Genomic DNA, 14,240 nt, shown 5'->3' with positions numbered 1-14,240 from the left:
CCTTTAAAGACCAAAGTAATCATACTGCCAGTGCCAACACCCAATCTTTCAAAGTTTAACCCCGTTGATTTTAATCCTATCACACATCAATTCTGCTTCGCACAAAGCCAAGTAAGAATAGGTGGGACGGCGCTTCACTCAATTAGCTTATCAGCTCTTTCCCGCCGCCGCCCCCTTTTCCAGGGGTTGCAAAGCCAGGATTCTGCAAAAAGGCTTCATTTACAAACAAGTAGTCCCGAAGACAGAATGAAATATAGGGCAGCTCTGGGGAGAGGAAGCCAGTTGGCCACATTCCTTCAGGAATCCCTAACTCCCCAGACCAAGCGGGGCCTGGAAGGGAGGCCAGTCCCAGGCAGGCACCCCGGAAGCCGGGAAGGGGCGGCAGGGCAGCTTCGCCCGGCGAGGTCCCTCCGCTGCCGGGGATGCGAGAGCGGCGCTTCTGCCTCTCCCTCCTCGCCGCTTCCTGCACTATCCGCCTCTCCCTCTCTCCTCCTTCCTTCCTCCCTTCCGCAGGGCTCCTCATCCGCCCGCATTCCTGGGCCACTCGCCGCAGATCCTCGCCCAGGTTCAGCCTCCAGCCCAGCCGACCATTATATAGAGATAGATATACCCTGTATGTATATATATGTATGAAGCCGAGAGACGCCCACCCGGCCCCTTCCTTTCCCGGGCTCTTCAAGCGCCCCACCTCCCTCCGGCACCTCGCCCGACCTCCCCTTCGAGCAGACCCCGCACTCGCACCTTCCCTTGCACGCCGCTGCACTCATTCACACGTACTCCGCGAGCCCGCTTCTCCCCATCCCCGGATTCCCCGCCGCCGCCGCCTCTTGAGCGCAGCAGCCCCCGCACCTCCTTCCTTCCTCCCTTCCCCTTTCGAGGCTCACCCACACGGCTTCGGAGCCGACCAGCCCCGCACCCGGGAGCTCGGGCCTTCCGCCACAGGTCGCCCCGCCGCTCTCCCCGCCGGGCAGGGAGGAAGGAACCGCGCCTCGTCGTCCGCGGAAGCCCCTTCCCTCAGCCAAGCGCCTACCGGGCCCGGCCGCCGCTCGCTCGCTCCGTCGCTCGCTCTCACCTGCTACCCGCGGCCGCCTCCCTTCAGCTCCTCCTCAGCCGCCAAGCAGAGCTGCCTCCTACTCCCTGACAACAACTCCCACCTCCTTCGCTACCTTCTCTCCTTCCCCACTTCAAGCCTCGCGGGCGCATTGGCTGCTTCGGCCCCAGTCGCTGGTAGGTATTGGTGGGGATTTGAGCCCGTCAAGTCTTCGCTCCGCCTTGTCGTTTCGCAGTATTTGATTCACACCGAAGCATTGACGCCCCCACTTCTTTCCTGGTTTTTTTTTTTTTTTTTGTCGGTCCAAACCGCAAGAAGCGGCAGCTGCGATAGGTCAGAAGAGATGCGATCATTCAGGCTCCGCCTTCCTGATAAAGTACCCGATGCAAAGTGCCTAGCCCTGCTTGGTTTGGTTGCACAGTAGGGAGGGACACAGTTCAAAAGAGCGGGGCAGGGCACACCTGACCTGGAATTAACCCTTCACTGACAGAAACATGGCTGGTTGGTGTCATTCAGTTTACAGGTTTGTCGCTCTCCTCTAAGAGTTGATAATATTCCCCAGGGCAATCCTAAGAAGTACAATACTGTATATTTAAAATATGCCAGATCCCATTGGGTTCCCATATTTTCTCAGATCTAGGAGACAGGGCCAATCTTTTAACTGTTTTTAATTGTTTCAACTGATTTCAATCTGTGTGGATTTTTGTTATTTTTCTTGATGGAGGGAGGATGTGCCTGGGAGGACAGGAGCAGGGGAGAGTGGGGGGTGGGGTGGGGACAATTACAGTGGTACATGGTAGGGCTAGGCATGATCTGATTATAGATGAGGAAGCCGCCTCACACATTACAGAGACCTGGGTGGGTGAGCAGGATGGAATTGGTCTCACCCAGCTGTGCCCACCTGGGTCCTCAGGGCAGAGCTGAGGGATGGAGAGGGAGAATTGCTGTAGTCTATAGAGTTTCCATCTCTCTCTCTGGGCTCTCTGTCCAGTTGTGGGAATCCTATAAAGCCTTAAACTTGTCAGGACCACAATATCTTAAGTGCTGCCATTCCCCATACAAATCAATCCAGACGCTGAGATCTAAGGCCCTTCTTCATGTGCCTCCTCTGTGAGAGGTTTGGAGGACTGCAACATGAGAACAGGCCTTTTCTGCAGTGGCTCCCCGCTTGTGGACTGCTGTCCTCAGGGCCACTCACCTGACACCTTTGTTGCATATCTTTAGGCACCAGGCAAAAACATTCCTCTTCTCCCATGCATTTGGCTAATTAAACAAGTTATGGCCTTTTAAACTGCAAGGGGCGTGGGGTGATATTGTTACTATGGTGTGGTTTTTTGTGTTTTGATATTGTAAACCACCCTGTGATCTTCGGATGAAGGGCAGCATAGAAATTTGACAAATAATCATCATCTCTTCTGCTTTGAGGAGAACTGCATTCTATTTTTTTAAAAGCCTTTCTGACAACTAGCTGAAGTTGACATTTTAGTCATGATAATTGGGATGAATTGTTTTTATAATTATAGCTGAGAACATAAAGAAGCCACAGAGAAAAGGGTGGGAATCCCCAACCTTTGTTCCATGACATCTTTTAAAGGTATTTTAACCTGCAGTACTTTTACCCATTCCCCTATATTCCTCTATCTAATTGATCCAGTTAATGGTTCCTCTTTGTTTTTTCTCCAAATTTGGAACTTCTGTGCCACTGAAAATTATAATTCTTATATTATTGAATTTTGTCAAAGTACAGTTTGTGTATCAGGCCATTAAAACAATACACATTTGTATTTTGAAATTCACAAAAGGGAAAGATCGGATTTAACTGTATGAAATAACACTTTCCCTCAATAACTGGAATCTGAAATTTGGCAGTTTGGTAGCACAAGGGCATCTGGCACAAAAGAGAACAAGGTTGCCTTCAACTTTTCAATAAAATAGTGTTGATTTGTTAATCAATAAACGTTAGTGATTTATGAGTACATTTACTCATATTTAATAGAAAGTAAAGGGAGGCACGTTGGCCCATAAGAAAAATGCTCCAATCTGTATTGGAGTGAGACTTTTATTAAGCCAACCCAAATTACAGAAAATGCTGTGCAAGCTTTTGAGTTCTTCAGAACTCTTGAAACAAAGCAATGGACTGGGCGACAGGGTGGCAGTTAGGAGAGAAAACGACTGCTGTTGAAGCCATGGAGTCTACATCTCGGCATAATCTTAAAACTTAAGAGGGAGGAGGTAGCAGACATTTGGATTACGCTCTTGAGGTCCTGTACGGGTATCAGGTTGCACCAAAGTCTGCTGGGAACAAGAAGCATAACAATGGCTGATTCCCTATCTCTGAAAGCACAAGACCAGGTCTGTCCCTATCCTCCTTAGATGAAACACACAGGTTTCTTTGAAATAAGTCTCCAGTGTGACTTATTTTCAGCCCTACTTTAGATTGCTGCCTAAAGCACAGTATTGCATACCTGTTGTGTTATAGAAGGATGGATTTTGGGAGGTTCTTTGTGGACATGAGAAGTTTAAATGGAAAGAAGGAAGTGGGAGAGAGAGGTTTTTTCATATAGGTAGGTAAGAGGGGGTGACTATCCATCACATACACAGCTATGAGTTTTTCCTCCATGCATCTGGGTGGCATCTGCTGGAAACAGAATTCTGGCCTGCATAGATCAATTTTTATATTACGTTCATGGGAAGCTGAAGACTTCCTCTGTATATCCCCTCCTGAATTGCTTCTCTTTGGTTAAACAGTTTCTTGCCTTCCTTTTCATTAATATTTTGCAGAAAGCTTATGGCTAACTACAGCAGCTGTTTGTGAATGGAAAACCATAAGATAGTCTGATTGGATTTAAAACCACTAAAATTGCTTATGCAAGTCACTCACTGAAAACCCGTTGTTGGAATTCTTGATACACATTACTAGCCCCAGGTCAGGTATGAATTGCAAGTGTTCAAAATGTTTCCACAATATAGAGTTTGACTTAGGGCTATTTAAGTGTCAAGCATTCCATCCAGAACCATTTGCAGACACAAGGGGTGTCTGAATGTCATGTAGGCACTTGCTTTCTACAGCCACCAACAAGTATTCTCCAACAAGGCCTCAGTAATGTACAAAACAATTATGTTCCAGTATCCAAGGATATACAGTTAGTACTTAAATAAATAGTAAAAAATATATATTGAAAGGAAAGTGAAATAAAAGATGAGCAGCTGTTATGGTGGACAAAGACGATATGAACCAGAGTGCTAATCATTTTTATTCAGAAGTAAGCCCCAGTGAGTTCTTTAGAGTTTATTCTTAGTGTATGCAATCATAAACCAGTTTATTGAAGTATTGTTTATTTAATTATCTGAACACTACCTAGTGGCACAACTGTAGCCTGTTATCTTCCTACAAACCGTGATCAGACACAATGGTTTATTGTTTGCTTACAAACTTTGGTTTGTTTTAACTATAGTTGACATTAGAATCATAGAATCTTAGAATTGGAAGGGACCTCGAGGGTCATCTAGTCCAACCCCCTGCAAAGCAGGACTCTAAGCTAAAGCGTCCATGTCAGATGGCCATCCAACCTCTGCTTAAAAACCTCCAAGGTAGGCAAGTCCACCACCTCTCATGGGAGTCTGTTCCACTGCTGAACAGCTACTGTTTTTTCGAATGTTTTCGAATGTTTAATCGGAATCTCCTTTCCTGCAGCTTGAAGACATTGGTTCAAGTCCTACCTTCCAGAACAGGAGAAAACAGGCATATTCCCTCCTCCATATGACAGCCCTTAATATATTTGAAGATGGCTGTCATATCTCCTCTCAGCCTCCTTTTTTCCAGGCTAAACATACCCAGCTCCTTCAAGAGCTCCTCATAAGTCTGTTTCTAGACCCTTGATCATCTTGGTTGCCCTCCTCTGCACACATTCCAGCTTGTCAACATCCTTCTTAAATTGTGGTGCCCAGAATTGGACACAGTATTCCAAGTGTGGTCTGACCAAGGCAGAATAGAGTGAAATTCATTTTGTTAGCTTGCTTGTTCTTCCTCTTCCTTCGGACATAGCAGAAGAAACCTTTTGTTTATGATTTTTAACCTCTCTTGCAAGCCCGAGCTCATTCTGAGCTTTAGCCAGCCCGACTTTCCCCCTGCAACTGTTGGCTACTCATGTAAACTCCTCCTTTGTGATTTCCCCTTTCTTCCATTTCTTATACAGTGCTACCTCTGGTTAAGAACTTAATTCGTTCCGGAGGTCCGTTCTTAACCTGAAACTGTTCTTAACCTGAGGTACCACTTTAGCTAATGGGGCCTCCTGCTGCTACCGCACCGCCAGAGCATGATTTCTGTTCTCATCCTGAAGCAAAGTTCTTAACCCGAGGTACTATTTCTGGGTTAGCAGAGTCTGTAACCTGAAGCGTCTGTAACCTGAAACGTCTGTAACCTGAGGTACCACTGTACATGCCCTTCTTTACTCTCAGCTCATCTGTCATCTCCTTATGCAGCCACACGGGTTTTCTCAACTGCCTCCCACTTTTCTTTCTTGTTGGTATGGTCCGCATTTGGGCCTTCAATATTTCTCCTTTTAGAAACTCCCATCCTTATTGGACTCCCTTCTCACTGAGTATTTCTGACCACGGGATCACACCCAGTAGCTCCTTCAGGTTTTCCAAATTGGCCTTCTTAAAGTCCAGAGTGTGTGTCCGACTACACTCAGTTTTCCCTTGCCTCTGTATCCTGAAACCCACGTGACCCCGGGTCCCCATTCTTGAACCTGGTTTCGCCCCCCTGCTGAAGTCACTCGCCAGGCCACATGGCGTGAGGCAAAAGCGCCTGGGAAACAAAACTGTTTCCAGGCTAAGCTGTTTGCTTTTGAACTTTTCCTGAAGAAGACCTCACTCCAAACGCTGCCTGGCAACAGGCTCTTTTCCTTGCCCCCCCCCCTCCTCCAGGAGAAGCCCTCCCTAGCCAGGCAGACAGGTTTGCTTTGCGGCTGCTGGACTATGAGGTGAGGGAAGTTTAAAGAGACCGCTGTCCACTCTGCCCAGCTTCCATCTCTAAAGGGATAAATAGGAAAGCAGGAATATACCACGGAAAAGGACACAATGGCAGTCAAAAGCGCCTTTCTTAAAATTGTTTATGTACAGTGGTACCTCGGGTTAAGTACTTAATTCGTTCCGGAGGTCCGTTCTTAACCTGAAAGTGTTCTTAACCTGAAGCACCACTTTAGCTAATGGGGTCTCCTGCTGCCACCGCGCCACTGGAGCACGATTTCTGTTCTCATCCTGAAGCAAAGTTCTTAGCCCAAGGTACTATTTCTGGGTTAGCAGAGTCTGTAACCTGAAGCGTATGTAACCCAAGGTACCACTGTAATGGGATAGCTTCTCAGAGGGACAGAATTAAGACTGCCGCAGTTTATACATTTAAAGCTGCTAAGGTTTCAAAAGTTCACACTTCTGCGGGTAACACTGTGAAATCCTAGAGGGGTAAGAAACGGCTCAATCAACAGTAAAGCCTGACCAATAAAAACATAGCCTGTTACTTCAGCTTGCAACTTTAGGGTAATAGTTTTGTTCAGTTACCTAGAGAACAATTAATGCAGTGCCTGGAAGTCTCACTCGCTTGGCTGACCTTGGTAACCTGGGGTGAATATGTGCATTAAGTAGTTGTTTAAGATGTGGTCTTTCAGTACTAGCGGTTCAGAAGTATTCCTTTAAAAAGTCGCCATTCTAGCGCACTTCCACAAAGCTATGGCATGCATCATGATGTGCAGTTTTCACCCTCCATGGCCAATGACCACACCCAAACCAAAATGATCAAGGCAACTCCCAGCTATGAAGAAAGCTGGTACCATTTGGGACATGCGATTTTAAAAAGGCATCTGAAGGCCTTTTAGGAAAGTTTTTAGTGTTTTATGTTGTATTGTGTTTTTGTTGGGAGCCGCCCAGAGCGGATGGAGCAACCCAGTCAGATGGGCAGCATATAAATAAATTATTATTATTACAAAGTTTAGAGAAAAAGTAAGTAAGCCACATGTTTGGAGTCCATGGCAGCAGCTATGAGCTGCCTTTGAGAGGCACATGGCACAGAGAGCTTCCTTAATTGAAAGGCAAACTACCTTATGGAATGCACTGTGGAGGCAATATGCAGCAGTGGAGCATATGCCCACTCTGCCCAGGGTGGGCGCGCTCCCAAGGGGTGTGTGGCGCAGAGGGTGCCCTCCCAGGCACGGGATAGCCACTCAGGTGCCTGGAGCAGCGTGCACACCTTGCAGCTGGGGGCAGAGTAAGCAGCCCATGGTGGACATTTGGCATACCACCTGCCCGTGACTCCCAAGCCTCCCCAAGCTGTCAAAACAAAGGGGGAAGGGGGGGTGAAATATACTCGGAGTCGAGTGTGGATTTCATGCTCTTTATTCAGCTCATAGTGGTGAGGAGGAATGGAAGTTCCCCCAGAATGTCTGGCTTATATACATTATTTACACAATGGGCCCCATGTGATTGGCTAATTCTGAGATTCTCCTGTAGGCCAATCAGGTTGCGGATTCCCTTCCACCTGGAGCTGGATTGGGTGGCTCCTGTGGACCAATCAGACTTCTGCATTCTGGATCCTATTGTTCTAGGACCAATCAGGCTGCTGCATTCTGGATCCTATTGTTCTAGGACCAATCAGACTGCTGCGTTCTGAATCCTATTGTTCTAGGACCAATCAGACTGCTGCCTTTTGGATCCTATTCAACTCAGTACATAACAGGGGGAATGCTGCCAGCAAAGCAGCGCAGCTCCCCCCTTAGCCGACGGCTCAGGGTAGGCTTGGGAGCCGCGGTCACACAGCATGCTGAATGTCACCCCCCTCAGTGAGGGCACCCGGGGGCGGTCTGCCCCTCGGCCCCCCCTTACTACACCCCTGGAAATATATGCACGTCTCCTCCAACAATTGTGTCAGCCTAGGAACTGTGTAGCACAGCAATATATGCAAGACAGATCGGTGCTTTCATCCACAACCACCTCCACCTCTTCTACAAAATTACAGTGGGATCCTCCCACTGCTATTAATCTCCTTGAAAACTCTGAAGAGGAGCAAGTGGAGAAAGGGGGAAATGCCCCACAGGCATAGGTATAAGGTATGAATTATTGGAGCTAGCTTTGTTATTGTTCAGAATTACAAGTTGATGTTAAAACACATTGCTTGGTATAGCTTAAAACAGAGAAACTTTTCTGTCTGTCCAGCCCAGGACTGTTTGAAAGGTATATTAAAGGATCTGATCTACCAGAAATGATAGCCCCTGTTCTCTGATGCTAGTTATGTATGTATGTTTGCTTATTTGGAGCATTTATTCCCCACCCCCACCCCAGAAAACAAGTCATGGCTTGCTTGCCCATGGGATAATCTGTAGTTAATTCATGGTTTGTTAAACAAACTATTGCTTAGTGTTATGTGTGAACCAGACTACCAAGTGTGTATAAGGCTTGTATAAAATTGCTTTTATATAAAGTCAATAACAGACATGAGAACAGAATGATTTATTTTTAATGATAATGCATTAAACAGAAATATTATTTTGAAGTGTTAAAAATGGGAAGAGAAGGAAAAGCATAATTAGTTTTATCTTTTACTTGCAGCTCCACATTCTTTTGCATTTAGACTGCACACACATGACCACAGTCCAAAAGCCCCTTTAAAATCAGTTGCCATAAGCATAATTAACTCTGTAGTGGACTGTGATCATTATATTAAGACAACTGGAGTACTCTTAGAATAATTTTTCAATTACAAATTAAAGGATAGCTCCAACATGATATTCTTTTGTGAAGGATTTGGTTCAGTTTTATCCAATTTATTGAAGGGCATTTCCGATCTCAGTATTGCTGACAAAGAACTTCAGATAAGGCACTGAGCTTTAAACCTTCATTCCAACAGAACAGACGTCATCTTGCATCATGAAATGACCTCAGACTTTCACAGTAGCTGTAGCTATGAGTTGGACTTATCATTACAAATTCATTTGTCATTGCTGCGCCAGCTAATTGCTACATAGAATGAAGTTACTCAAGCAGTATAGAGTGCGGTTATTCTCACATTTTTGAAATGTGTTCCTCGGCTATTTAAATCTCTTCACACAGTAATTTATAATTCTCTTTTCAGGTGTCACAGTTTCCTAGACTAATTTGCTTTTATTGGGGACAAATAGGAGGAAATAATAGAACCAGTGTTCCTGTTGGAATACAAAGGAAATTAACATCAACTCTGACTTCCAATTTGTGTGACAGCCAAAGAGTGCTAAGAAATATTTACTTAGACAATTTCTACCTTATGGGAAAGCCAAGGACTGACAGCAGAAACAAAAACTCTATAACAGTGGCAGAGATTATGACTCAGTGGTTTAGTCCTGGCTTCTCGTTAGGTTTATCCACAAACGTGTGTCATGAATTCAACACTCATAAGTTCTATTGTCAGGTTTACTCAGAGGCAGTGCAGAAGGAATTCTGCTCCACCCTTGGATCCTCACAGTGTCATCTGAGAGAGATTTTCTTGGTGGTCTGGGGTCTCTTGCAGTCTGGCCCATCTGTGGATCACTGTGAAATGTTTGCAAGACATTTTTGAGGATGAAATCTGCCATAATTTGGATGCCCTTTCAGGGTCAGGTCAGTCTGTCGAGTACCACTAAACCCAAATGCCATGAAATAAGGCTTTAAAAGCAGTAAGATGTGAGCGCATAGGGAAACTGCACATGTTGTCGTGCGAATGAAGATCACACCCCGGCTGCACAGGTCTTATTTTTCCATAGGGAAGTTCCTGACACACATTCAGCTACCAAGGCCCTTGTTCACGGTGCAGGCAGGGTCCGAGTGAATTAAGTCCATTTGTGCATACTGCCTCTGTTGTGCTTCCTCATGGTAATTCTATAGTGCAGTGACTTCATCCAGTTTCTCTCCTTGTTCGTTTTATTATCTGGATTCCCCCCCCCCCCCCTTGCACATGCTTCCCTCTCTCCCCCTCCCTCTCCCTTGAAAAGTAAGACGCTTGGAGTCTTGGAGTCTGAAGCTTTGTTGTGTAGTCACTGGCTATTGAGACACTACAGATAGCATCTTTTCAATATCACCAAGTGAGCGATCCTTGCATGCCGTGTTTTGTGAGCATCAAATGAGCCTTAATAAAGCTAACGATTAATACGGTTGAGTGGGGAGCCTACAGGAGTCCCCTGCGAACAGGGTGCAGCATCTTAGCTGGGGATCACTCTATGTGCCCAATTTTTTTCTGTATCTGAGCAGCACAGTGAGTCTTTTTTCAGCCTATTTCTCAGTTTCCACTGAGTCTATTTCACAGTGGCTTTGGGTTTTCGGGGTTGTTGGTTTTTTTTTTAACATACTGATGTTATTAATCTATTTCAATTAGACTGGCCAAATTTAGATAAAGCTCATTTTCTCAGTGGAACCCTGTGTGCACGAAAACCGGGATTAAGGATCACAAACCAACAGAGAATGGGAAAATCCTGGAGAGAGAGAGAGCCAGCAAGCTGCAGTTGGAGGGAAGCCAAGATCTCAGATAAGAGATGCTTCATTGATTGAGTGAGTGCATTCATACTGATGGAGGAAGGGGGGGAGCAGCGAGCTCTTGAGAAACAGTATTTTGAACAAGCTCTCAGTCTTGCTATCTAGCGGTGGATGTTACAGCCACCACAATGGAGAACAGATTTCACAATCCTGCCCAGTGTCTTTACACTAGTGATAAACTGAATGCCACCGGGCCAAACGGAGAGGCTTTGTCAAGGCCTTCTTTTTTGGGAAGCCTGCAAGAACAAGCCTGGAAATGTTCTTCTCCCATAATAGGATGTTGCTGTTGGCAGCACAGCAGAAGTGACAAGGCAGGACTCAGAGTTGCTAATAAAGTGGGGGGAAGTTAAAAAGAAGTGACAAATCAGGATTGGATTGTGGCAGCTCTTAAGCAAACCCGGGGTTTTTTTAGGTACTGTTTTCACACATCCAGATCTCTAACCCATTTACTGGTGTGTATGTATATATATATATATATATATATATATATATATATATTTGCTATATCATCATGTATGATGATAATGATAACAATAATTCCAAGAATCGGAGGTTGTGCTGGGTACTTTTATTCCATTGTATGATTGCTTTTTTTGCTGCTTTAACCTGCATTTTTCTTTACCGTTTAATTATATTGTACTGTTTTATTGTTGTAATTTTATTTTTACTGCTCTAATTTGAATTTTTTTTAGTTTGGGTTGTAATCTGCTTTGTTTTTTTGTTTTGTTTTTGTTTTAGCAAAAGAGGGTGGTATAAAATCATTCAGTAAGGGATTTCATCCACCAGCTCCTATGGTAGTTTCTGCTTGCCATTTGCATTCTGCCTTGCTATGGAAGTCTACTCTTTTTCAAAATGTAAAAACAGATTTGCAGTACCTAATTTCGTTTGACAGCTATTGGAAGATGTGCCAGTTTCTATTGGAGATGGCTAAGTACTACTGATAGCCCTGACTTCTTTTTGCTTCTTTTAAGAACAAGGTCCATCCAAGTGCCTGAAACTTACTCAGCCTCAGCTTTTGGGGTGGGAACTGTCCTGTGCTGGAGAAAACTCTGAACCGGTTTTGAAGCATATCTTCTTACCATTTTCAGAAAGGACTTGCAACTTTTTAAGAATAACTTTCTCAACGTACTTTTAAATCCCCTTTTGTATACAATGTGTGTGGCTTTTGGCAATGCTGCTCACTAGTGCTTTTTTCCCCTTTAAAAAATGTTTAGGGGTACTCTCATTTTGACTCAAGAAAATCACCATTTTGTAGTTCAAATTGGGAAAAATAAAGTACAGTAAATGGAGAAAAGTACAAAGATTCACAAAATTTTAGGGGGTATGCGTACCCCTGCGTACCCCCCAGAAAAACACACACTGCTGGCTTACATACTTGTAAAGATCTGAGCAGAGTTACTCTTTGCTCTCACTAGGCAGTTTCTAAAATAGGCATGTGCAAACAGTGCCAGAAAAACGGAACAATTGCAACAATTATGTACTGTTTCAATTGATTGATTATTAAAACAATTGAAGCTACATTACTCTGTTCGGCGTCTTATTTTATTTATGAGTTTTATAGACTTTTTAAAAGGCCCAGGAAAGCTTCTAGATGAATCATAACTGACACTCTGAATATTTTTTTCTATTTATTTTACACTGCAATCTAACATCCTTCTTCCAAGGCGATTTGTAGCTTTCCTAAGCAGAGAATCTCCTCTTATGGACCCAATAGGACATATTACTTCCCACGGGCATCTGGTTGGCCACTGTGATGCTGGATTAGATAGACCATTGGCCTGATCCAACAGGCTCCTCTTACGTTCTTACTTTTGTCCCAGACTTCAAAGAATGTGATGTAGATTAATCTGTTCTCTGCTCTAGGATTCAGTTCTGTACAGTAGAAAAATTGTCAGCACTTGCATGGTCTCCATACATTTCACTACATGAGCCGTTATGACATGGGTGAAGAACCTGTAGGCTTCTAGGTGTGATTGGACTCCATAAGCCCCAGCCAACATGGCCTGTGGTTAGGGATAATGGTAGACTAGCAACATCTAGAGGGCCGCAGCCCCCCACTGCCATATACTGAAACTATAAGATATTGAGCTTTGCTCGAGTTACAGGGGAGCAACTCATTTTTTAGTTGGGTGCAGAAGGTATGATTTGGCATCCTAACTCTGGTCAGGAGCCCTACATTGACCTCTGGATTTCTCCAGTGTGTCTCTCTGTGCTGGACTAAGGAGAGCAGTCTGGTCTTCTGCATCACTATCCCAGCCCACCTATGTGATGTCCCCTAGGCTGACCTTTAAAGCCCTAAACAGCCTCGGCCCAGTATATCTGAAGGAGCTTCTCCATCCCCATTGTTCAGCCCGGACACTGAGGTCCAGCGCCGAGGGCCTTCTGGCAGTTCCCTCACTGCGAGATGTGAGGTTACAGGGAACCAGCCAGAAGGCCTTCTTGGTAGGAGCGCCTGCCCTGTGGAACGCCCTCCCATCAGATGTCAAGCAAATAAGCAACTATCTTGCTTTTAAAAGACATCTGAAGGCAACCCTGTTTACTGGAGTCTTTAATGTTTGATGTTTTATCGTGTTTTTAATATTCTGTTGGGAGCTGCCCAGAGTGGCTGGGGAAACCCAGCCAGGTGGGCAGGGTATAAATAATAATAATAATAATAATAATAATATTAGGCTGCCTGTCCCTCTCTCCCCTATCCCACCCTATGTGTGTACTTGGTTTACTCAGATATTCCCCTCTTGTCAGTCAGAGTGTCTTGATACTCACCTACACTTTGCAAGGATCCTAGCTGTCTTAAACTCTGTTTACGCTGGATGACCCTTTTTGTAGCCAAAGTGGAAAAGCCTCCCTGCTTTAAAACATGCCATATGTTTGGACAGAGGCAAAGCTTCTGCCATAGAAGTCCTGGCTGACCTCCTTCCTTTGGGGTGATTGCCTCATGTGCTTCCAGACCATAATATAATAATAAGTACAAGACCCAGGGCCAGAGAACTCCCAAGCTGCAAAAGTCCCCAGTGAATGATTTCCCTTCCCTGCTGAATGTTGTGTAGAATAAGAGAAAGTATCATTTCTCTACCTTTTATAATGGCAAGTAGATACACTGGAAAGGAAGAGGAAGGCTGTAGGCCTCGCAAGAGACTCACTGGGGGTAGGCCTCTGCTTTAAATGAAGGCTGATTCACAAACTGCTTCTGGCAACACAATATCCCGAATAGATAGGAAGCTCTTGTTTCCCCTCCTGATAACAGCAAGCTGAACCTAATTTCCCCAGAAAGAGAAATGCTAAGCTTGGATATCAGAGAGCCTGTGCACAACAAAAATCCTCACCACTGCAGCGGAGATATGTGGAGCTCAATTATCGCAACTTCTGGATGGGATTTATAGAGGGGCAAAGGTGCATCTCTTACATGACATTGAGAGGTTGATAGACAGATGGAGTTCTAGAATGAAGGAGCAGAAGCCTTTCTGGCTACTAGAGAGACCTCAATCCTTCACTACTAGGAAAGGCTTTCTGAGTATAAAAGAGTGTGGGCACCTCAGGAAGAGACCCAAGTGCTGCACCCAGCTGAATAACTAGCCCCTGGAAAAAAAGCAAATACAGAAGAATTAGATATACATGATGCACATGTATTGATGCATGCATTCACATGTGCAAAAATATG

General features: G+C 44.9%; 2 protein-coding genes across 7 annotated transcripts in view; one reads left to right on the top strand and one right to left on the bottom strand.

The window, feature by feature from the left end:
* NUMB (NUMB endocytic adaptor protein) overlaps nucleotides 1–1,201 on the bottom strand; it is a 60,731-nt gene extending 59,530 nt beyond the window's left edge. For 4 of the 6 annotated variants that reach the window (XM_028724409.2, XM_028724448.2, XM_028724439.2 and 1 more), the window contains exon 1: nucleotides 1,073–1,201. The gene's annotated coding sequence lies outside the window, so the exon portion shown is untranslated. The other 2 variants (XM_028724429.2, XM_028724420.2) reach the window with 2 other exon arrangements.
* On the top strand, nucleotides 375–12,102 carry LOC114594588 (uncharacterized). Its single transcript, XM_077927384.1, has 4 exons — nucleotides 375–1,574; nucleotides 2,575–2,645; nucleotides 10,425–10,597; nucleotides 11,554–12,102. Exon 1 carries the CDS (start codon nucleotides 423–425, stop codon nucleotides 1,473–1,475), a length of 1,053 nt encoding a protein of 350 aa, XP_077783510.1. The 5' UTR covers nucleotides 375–422; the 3' UTR covers nucleotides 1,476–1,574; nucleotides 2,575–2,645; nucleotides 10,425–10,597; nucleotides 11,554–12,102.
* Nucleotides 12,103–14,240: the final 2,138 nt, after the last annotated feature.

The sequence above is a fragment of the Podarcis muralis genome, chromosome 1 (assembly GCF_964188315.1).
Source record: "Podarcis muralis chromosome 1, rPodMur119.hap1.1, whole genome shotgun sequence".
Lineage (NCBI taxonomy): Eukaryota > Metazoa > Chordata > Lepidosauria > Squamata > Lacertidae > Podarcis > Podarcis muralis.
The sequence above is the reverse complement of the archived record's forward strand: the minus strand, read 5'-3'. Positions and strand labels throughout refer to the sequence as shown.

What these genes read in the sequence shown, in the direction of transcription:
- LOC114594588 (XM_077927384.1), top strand. Translation starts at nt 423, where the DNA reads ATGCGAGAGCGGCGCTTCTGCCTCTCCCTCCTCGCCGCTTCCTGCACT.